The 8,490-nt window shown below is 33.4% G+C and overlaps 1 protein-coding gene across 3 annotated transcripts in view; it reads left to right on the top strand.

The window, feature by feature from the left end:
- Positions 1 to 8,490, top strand: part of LOC107704043 (axin interactor, dorsalization-associated protein) — a 17,509-nt gene that overhangs the window by 1,426 nt on the left and 7,593 nt on the right. The window contains exons 3-10 of one of the 3 annotated variants that reach the window (XR_001635903.1): positions 492 to 545; positions 770 to 824; positions 1,097 to 1,160; positions 1,413 to 1,510; positions 2,664 to 2,786; positions 2,873 to 2,995; positions 3,788 to 3,905; positions 5,212 to 5,483. Coding sequence is in view for 2 of the 3 variants with exons in the window: in XM_016506879.1 (XP_016362365.1) it covers positions 492 to 545; positions 770 to 824; positions 1,097 to 1,160; positions 1,413 to 1,510; positions 2,664 to 2,786; positions 2,873 to 2,995; positions 3,788 to 3,905; positions 5,212 to 5,308 (732 nt within the window). In the remaining variant the exon portion in view is untranslated. Of the gene's footprint in view, positions 1 to 491; positions 546 to 769; positions 825 to 1,096; positions 1,161 to 1,412; positions 1,511 to 2,663; positions 2,787 to 2,872; positions 2,996 to 3,787; positions 3,906 to 5,211; positions 5,694 to 8,490 lie in introns of those variants that run through there. The other 2 variants (XM_016506880.1, XM_016506879.1) reach the window with 2 other exon arrangements.

The raw sequence follows: 8,490 nt of genomic DNA, 5'->3' as shown, positions 1-8,490 counted from the left end.
CTCATGTTAAAATGATTACACTAATGTTAAAATGACATTTTTATGTAATGCTCGAGTAAAACACTATCGTTCACTTTCAGAAGTTGTTGTAGGCGTGCTTTCTTATTAGAATCAGAATCCGAATGAGCTTTATTCACCAGTTAAGTGTGCGCAAACACAAGGAATTTGTTGTGGTTTTACAGGAGCTCTTGATACATACATACATACAAATAACCATATATATATGACACAAGATAGTTATAGAAGTTCACAGAACTGATTCGGCAACAGCTGAGTAAAACTGTTTCATCTGAGCATGTGGCACTTTAAGCATTATCGTATCGCATATTGAATACCGCATTATTTAATGAGTTATCGCATAATGCATTTTTCTTCAATATCGCACAGCCCTAATATTTATTATTAAGATATTTGTTCGTTTTGCTGTGGTCTACTGTCCGGTTCTGCTATCTCGCACAAAATTAATTTTGTTTTATTAATTTATTTTCCAGAAAACACTGGGAAAGTTTGCAACATGCCTTGAAATGCGAAGTGCAGCCTTACAGGTTAGTGCTGTTATGATCACCAGACAAGATGAGAGTTAATTATTACTGACAGTTTCTTCAGAAAGTGTAAAAAATCCAGTTAAAGATATTGCTGAATCTGTCCCTCCAGCAATGTCTCACATTGTCAATGTAACGATTGGGAATAATGCACAGATCATCCGTGCTCTTAAGTTTCTGTGAAATCGATAACTTTAAACTGTGATTCTGGTGTCTCTCCTTGTCAGTGCACACAATCTCAAGAGGAGTTCAAGTTAGAAGACCTGAAAAAACTGGAGCCCAGTATGTACATTAATATGTGGATATGAATTATTTTAACCCTATTTGATAGATGCATTTAAATGTATCCTCTAAATTATCTACTCCATGCATTCTGTCGTCTGATTTTTTTTTTTATATATAGTAAAATGTCTTTGTCTAATTGTAATTGTCTTCTTGCGGTCAAATCTTTACCGACTTTTATAAAGTCAACATAAGAATAACTTTTATATTTCAAGACGAACACTTACTGGACTGAGTTTATATATCACTGCTATTCTTCTGTTTCTCCACAGTTATTAAGAACATTCTGACTTACAACAAAGATTTCCCTTTTGATGTCCAACCAGTGCCTTTGAGGTTGTTCTTTAATGTTTATTTATAGAACGGATAGTTCCGGTCCTGGATGCTGATTGGTCAATCCAGTATTCCAATTATAACACTGTGGTATAAAGAGTGTTGTTAGGCATGATTATATGCACAATATTCCATCTCAAGTTTTTGAAGATACTTACTATACTAATAATATACTTTGTTCCTGTAGAATCCGATTTGAGCAAATGTCTTGTTTTTCTGCTGCAGTGACTGATCATTGATTCTGGGTGTTTTTAGGAAGATTCTTGCACCAGGTGAGGAGGAGAACCTCGAGGAGGAGCTGGACGCTGGGACTGGAGCAGGTTCAACACCATCCTTCCCTTCAAGGGTTCCAGGTGATTCCCTTCATAGTGCATGACGTTCAGTATTTACACACTTCTTTATGCTAATGCGTTAAATTTGATTTTTCAACCTTAAAAAAAAATCAGGCAGCTAACACTCACATTTTCTTCAGAAATTGGCCTAGCTTTGTTCTGTGTCATTGATATAATATTTTAGTTTTTGTTAATATTTTGAATTAGATTTTCTCTTTTCACTTTAATTTTAGTTATGATTTTAATTTTGTTTTCTTTTTAAATATGTCCATGTAGTTTTATGTTTTAGGTAATTTCATTACTTCAACTTCAAACGAAATAAAAATGGGAAATATTGCCTTGGCTGCATAGCTGCATTGAAATGTTATTTATTTTAAAATATTTATTTGACCATTTTATTTCAGTTAGTATTTAAGTAATGCACTGCAAAAATTATTTTCTTACTCTTGTTTCCATTACAAATACCTACACATTCTCAAATCAACAAACATTTATATGAGAAGCAAAAGGAATCATTAAGATATTAAGTTTTGTTTTCTGAAAATTGTTTCAAAACTGAGTTGTTTTTTTTTTTATGAGTATTTTTTGTAATGAAAATATCTGCTAATGTGGCAAGAAAAATTGTTGTTTTCCCCTTAATATTTTAAAATATTTATTTGACCATTTTATTTCAGTTAGTATTTAAGTAATGCACTGCAAAAATTATTTTCTTACTCTTGTTTCCATTACAAATACCTACACATTCTCAAATCAACAAACATTTATATGAGAAGCAAAAGGAATCATTAAGATATTAAGTTTTGTTTTCTGAAAATTGTTTCAAAACTGAGTTGTTTTTTTTTATGAGTATTTTTTGTAATGAAAATATCTGCTAATGTGGCAAGAAAAATAGTTGTTTTCCCCTTAAATTAGATTGTGTTTCTTACCTCAGTGGCAGATCTTTTTCTTGTTTTAATGAAAAACGAACAAAATTTTGATTTCTTGAATTTTTCAGAAAACAACGCTTAATATCTTAAGTCATTTTGTTTCAAGTAAATATATCTTGACTCAAGAGTGTTTAGATATTTAGACAAGACAAAAATACCGAGCAAGAAAATTATTTTTTGCACTGATTTTTTAATGGTTTTAGTTATGCCTGTTTGTGCCCGTTTTTATAGTTTGACGTCTTTGACAGGTACGCTGTTGCCACGGTTACCCTCGGAGCCAGGATTGACTTTGCTCACGCTGACGATAGAGAAGATTGGTCTGAAAGACGCAGGACAGTGCATTGACCCATACATTACAGTCAGTGTTAAAGGTAGAGCTCAGCAGCGCTTGTTAACCGCATATCAGGTATGTCTTAACATTTTTCTTACATAGTTATCTTTCCTTTTCACTATCCAGATCTGAATGGTATAGACTTGAACCCGGTTCAGGACACGCCAGTGGCCACGCACAAGGAGGACACGTATATTCATTTTAGCGTGGATGTAGAAATCCAGAAACATCTAGAAAAACTACCAAAAGGTCTCACTTGGCTCTTATAGGAATAGTTAAATCAAAAATGACAATTTGCTCCATCCAAGATTAGGATGAGTTTGTTTCTTCATCAGATTTGGAGAAATGTAGCATTGCATCAGTGTCTCAGCAATGGATGCTCTGCAGTGAATGGGTGCCGTCAGAATGAGAGTCCAAACAGCTGATAAAAACATCACAATAATCTACACCACTCCAGTCCATCAGTTAATGTATTCTGAAGACAAAAGCTGAAAGAAATCCATCATTAAGACGTTTTAACTTTAAACTGTTGCTTACAGCTAAAATATGAGTCCTCTATTTCCATAATATTTCTTTCTCCAGTGAAAAAGTCCATCTCCTGTTGTCTCTCTCACATCAAAATCCAGCCACATATTTGTTTAGAGCTGTTTTGGCTTGTAAACGGCGCTTGATCTGTGCAGATCTCTCTCTTTTCACTGGACTCATATTTTGACCAAAAGCAAGAGTTAGAAATGGTTTAAAAAGTTAAAAATGTCTTAATGATGGATTTGTTTCAGCTTTTGTCTTCTCCAGATGTTAAATGATGGACTGGAGTGGTGTGGATTATTGTGATGTTTTTATCAGCTGTTTGGACTCTCATTCTGACGGCACCCATTCACTGCAGAGCATCAATTGCTGAGACACTGATGTAATGCTACATTTCTCCAAACCTGATGAAGAAACAAACTCGTCCTAATCTTGCATTAAGACTCAAGAGACGGATTATAAAATATTTCAATATATTTTTGTGCTTGATCATTATTGCGTTTGCCTCTTTTGTAGGTGCAGCAATTTTCTTCGAATTCAAACACTACAAACCCAAGAAAAGATTCACAAGCACCAAGTGTTTTGCTTTCATGGAAATGGATGAAATCAAACCAGGTCCCATTGTTATAGAGCTGTAAGTATCAGGCGAGTTTTTCAAAGTTGGTTGCATCCTACTATGGTACGTCATTAATATGCAATACTAGGGATGTTCATTTTAACCGGTTAACCGTTAACCGACCGTAAGAATTTTTGACCAATTAATACAATCAGTTAAACGGTTTAAAAAGTCATTTATTCATTTCAGTAATTTATCAAAATATTTAAAAAGGTTTGCTGCATGGTTAAAATACACTACGTGTATATAAAAAATGTATGAAAAAAACAACTCGCGTATAAGTCGCATTTTATTATTTCATTCAGAAATAGGCCTAATGCCTCACTCCACAACAAAGCCTTTCAATTAACAATATTTAGAAAAGAACAAGAATTTAAAATATAAGAAGCTATAAACGACAAGCCAAAACTAATTCATTTAGGCTAAAACGAAACTGAAACCAACGTTGGGTCTCTCATTCGACACAAAATCAAATGTTTCCGTATTCGCAATGTATTTGAATGGCAAATTATTATTTATTATGTAGCCTAGGCTACTTCACTGGGTTCCAATATCCAAGTAAAACCAAATGTTTTGCATAACATCACGGCGGTACGGTGATAACGCTTAACGGCACAGACTTTACTACATATTTAAACTGAGCAGTGTGTTTTTTTCCATATGTTTGATTGAATATTTTATTATGATAATGAACAGGCTGCATTGTCAAGGTAGCAAAGTTTAACTGTGTGCGCATGCGGCGCTGGCGCAATCACTATCGGAATAATTGGAATTGTAAAAGGTTTGCCTTTATTTGTGTACATTCACAATAAAAACAAATCTTTGTGCTTTTGTTAAAAAAGCCTAAAGAAAAATGGGATGCCACTTTCTGCCGTCTTGGTTTCCTTTCGCGCAGCACAAAAATGAACCGAAACTCTGCATACTTGTTGCACAGTTTTTCTTTGGTTTTCTTAATTTATTATTCAAGTAAAAATATATTTCTCGTACAGGCCTATTTATTATTATTTCATTATTATATTAATATATTATTATTATTTATATATAGCCTAGCTTTATGATGTTTTTCTCCGCTCGCAGAAGCGCTGCAGGAGCATGATGTGATGCATGTGAATCCTCATGTTCTGTTGTTTGCTGCATTTTTCGGATGTAAAATTAATCCCCGGGAAACAAATGTTAGTATTTTTAACGGATCAGAGACACTTATCCTTTCTAATTTAATTCAATTCTAATTTAAAATAATCTTAAGTCGGTTAACGAGCGTCGGTTAGGAAAAATAACCGAAATTAACATCCCTATGCAATACATAAATACAATCTGATTTTAGGTACAAGAAACCGACTGACTTCAAGAGGAAGAAACTCAACCTCCTGACAAAGAAACCACTTTTCCTGCACCTTAACCAGACTTTGCACAAAGACTAAACCAAGATCCGACAGCCAAACACTTGACGGACAGCAGAGGTTATATTTCTCAGATATGTTTGGTGCATTACCGCTCATATTCCTTGCAATATCGGACACTTTTCTTCATATCTCCAGTCTGAAGTTTGGGACACAGCCTGATTTCTCTGCGGTGCTTCATCTGAGAGAGAAATGAGTGTTAGAAATGCTAACTATTTCAAAAACTGAATTGTGTACAAATGATGTTGATTTCTGATGGAAACAGATGGATATAACTTGGATATAACACAACTTCCCATTGGTTTTTATATTTTTATTGCATTAAAGAAACAGCTCGCCCTCATCTTCCAAACCGGTATGCTGTTATTATTTGAAAGTCTCTTATTCATGAAATGTAAACCGAGAAAAAAAGACAAAGCACCATTAAACATCATAAAAATAATCTATTTCATGTTTTACATTTTCTGAACCCATACAAGCTTTGTAGACTTAATATTAAACTGTTATTCAGTGAAAATCTCCAATATTTTCTCATGGGTATGTTGTTCGGTTATGATATGTGATTCAGTGGCCGTTTGATTCTTAAAACCAATTGAATCTGAACATATAACTTTGGTTTGGTTTTTGTGTATGCATATGTATTCTGTGGGGAAAACAGCATACAAATTTGGAATTACATGAGGTGAGTAAATATTCACAGAAAATTAACTTTTGAATTAACTATTCCTTTATAAATGTTGTTTAACAGACAAGTTTATTGCTTTTATTGAGTATGCATTGCTTGCTAATGCTATACATATGGAGTACATAAAAACCCTAAAAAAAAAACAACACTAAACGTCTCAAATATAAATATATATTTGAGATTTCTTTACACTTTGGTTAACTGCTTATCAACTGGCTAATATTCATTTAGCATTACAAGGCATTCATACTTTTCTTTAAAATAATGGTGTTTGGCTCAGTAACATCGTTGAAAATCTATCACAATGACCTTGTAGTTCTCTTTAATAGATATTCCAGAAGTTTAATGGAGTATGAATCAGAAAAGCCAGTAAATATGACCATGTGAAAGGAGAAACTGAAGAAGTTGAAGCATTAGCATGCCAGCTTTGCAATTAGCTCCACACTTTGCTCTTTGATGAATAGTTCGGTCTGGTTAGTTTGAGGAAATTACTTGCTTCAGGATGAGTTTCTCAAACAGTTTTAACCAAGTTTACTAAAGGATTTCAGAAGAAGTTTGACATGAGCTAGACTCTGTTTGGAGACTAGCCTAACTTTTACTGCTCATTTCATTACACTTTTATCACAGGTATTATTTTTTAATAAGGAAAAACTAATGGAGATGCTTTTCCCACATCGGGCTGTTTAATGTTGTTATGTCAGTGTTGGAGTCTCGGAATCAACTAAATGGTTAAAAAAGTACTGCATTTCTGTGAAGACTTTATTCATCAGGTTGTTTAATGGCGCGTGTATCATTTCTAATAAATGATAATGCTGCTTGATTCATTCATATTTTATAAATATACTTCAGCCTGAAATACTTTATAAATATACTTAAGCCTCGAGGAAACACGATAACGTTAACTGTCATAGCAAACTAATAAAGTAGCCTACGTATCTGTACTATATATATAAATATATATGAAATAATGAGAACATGTAGGCAAATCTTGGCATGATTAATCGTTAAATGCAAATCACCTGGATTTATGGAAAGTGCATCATTAGTCCAGAGTGAAATCCCATGTGGTGCAGTTTGCTATATAAAGATGTCCTAAAAGTATGGAAGCTGGTGTTTTAATGATTTTAGTGGATGTATGAAGTCAGACCTCCTCACACAGGTGTAGAGAATCAAATCAAATTAACTATCAGCATGATCCACGAACCATAAATATAAAATCACAATACTTCACACTACTACACGTCTATTATTTGAACATTTTAAACCATGCAAACTTCATTTTAAATTGTGCATCTTTATTAATATAGATACCAAAGTTTGATAGGATCACCTATTTTGTAAACGCTAATGTTAGGAAAACTTGCTGAACTAAAATTGTCTGACTTTGCTCACAGGGCATCAGTTTTGTACCTTTTGTTGTATTGCTTAGAAATTGCTTTATGCTGCTATATTATTACCAAATACTGGATTTAATGTCTTTATCTTTTTTCTTTCAATTAGCACAAGTTTTGTGTTTTTTATTTTAAGCCTTATTACCTTTTTTCTTTCAATTAGCACAAGTTTTGTGTTTTTTATTTTAAGCCTTATTACCTTTTTTCTTTCAATTAGCACAAGTTTTGTGTTTTTTATTTTAAGCCTTATTACCTTTTTTCTTTCAATTAGCACAAGTTTTGTGTTTTTTATTTTAAGCCTCATTGATCTGAGCTTATGCACTTCATTTTTTTTGTGTAAACTGCCAAAATTATACACGATTTTTCACTCAAAAACTGTGCATAAGCTCAGATCCGTGAGGCCTATGATCAATCAGTTCCCAAAAGCCATACAAAACCTGTGCTAAACAAAATAAAAAAAAAAAGACTAATTCCAACATTTGGTGATAATAGAGCATAATAATGAGGGATTTACAAGCAATTTTTTAAAAGCCAGTCATTTTTGATGAAGAAAACCAAATTAGGAAAGGATTTTGAGCACAGCAAAAGCATTATCTAAATGCTCTTTGAGACAAATGTTGGCATGATTGATTACTTAATGCAAATGTCCTGGATTAAGTCTCAAGTCTGCTTTATTGTCAATTCTTCCACATTAATTAGTCCAAAGCAAAATCACTGACTCCTCAGTGAGTTCTTGTTGAAAGATGTTGAGTCGCACGACGCTGGATTCGCCAGTAAACACATTCATCAAAACTACAGGAAAAAAGCAGCTTTATTCAACGCATTCTTTCCTGTGAAATCAATGCCACATTTTTTAAAATGGTTTATTTTCCAGGATTAACACATGATGCAAACACTCTTACTGCGCACAAGATACATCCTCTCAACACACTTCCTAAAATAATTTACTCTAATATCAAACAAAACAATATATGCCAAAAAAAAAAAGGTCGATGGATTGAGTATTTTTCCATTTTGATTCCAAAAGCATTGCATCAGAAACCCAGAGAACATCATTCATGGGCCTCGTTCATGAAACATGAGCAGATTTTCTGTGAGTAAAACCATTCTGGGAAGGAATAGTTTTT

The sequence above is a fragment of the Sinocyclocheilus anshuiensis genome, unplaced genomic scaffold, assembly GCF_001515605.1.
Source record: "Sinocyclocheilus anshuiensis isolate Anshui unplaced genomic scaffold, SAMN03320099.WGS_v1.1 scaffold534, whole genome shotgun sequence".
Classification (NCBI taxonomy): domain Eukaryota; kingdom Metazoa; phylum Chordata; class Actinopteri; order Cypriniformes; family Cyprinidae; genus Sinocyclocheilus; species Sinocyclocheilus anshuiensis.
This window is presented reverse-complemented; position numbering and strand designations above follow the sequence as displayed.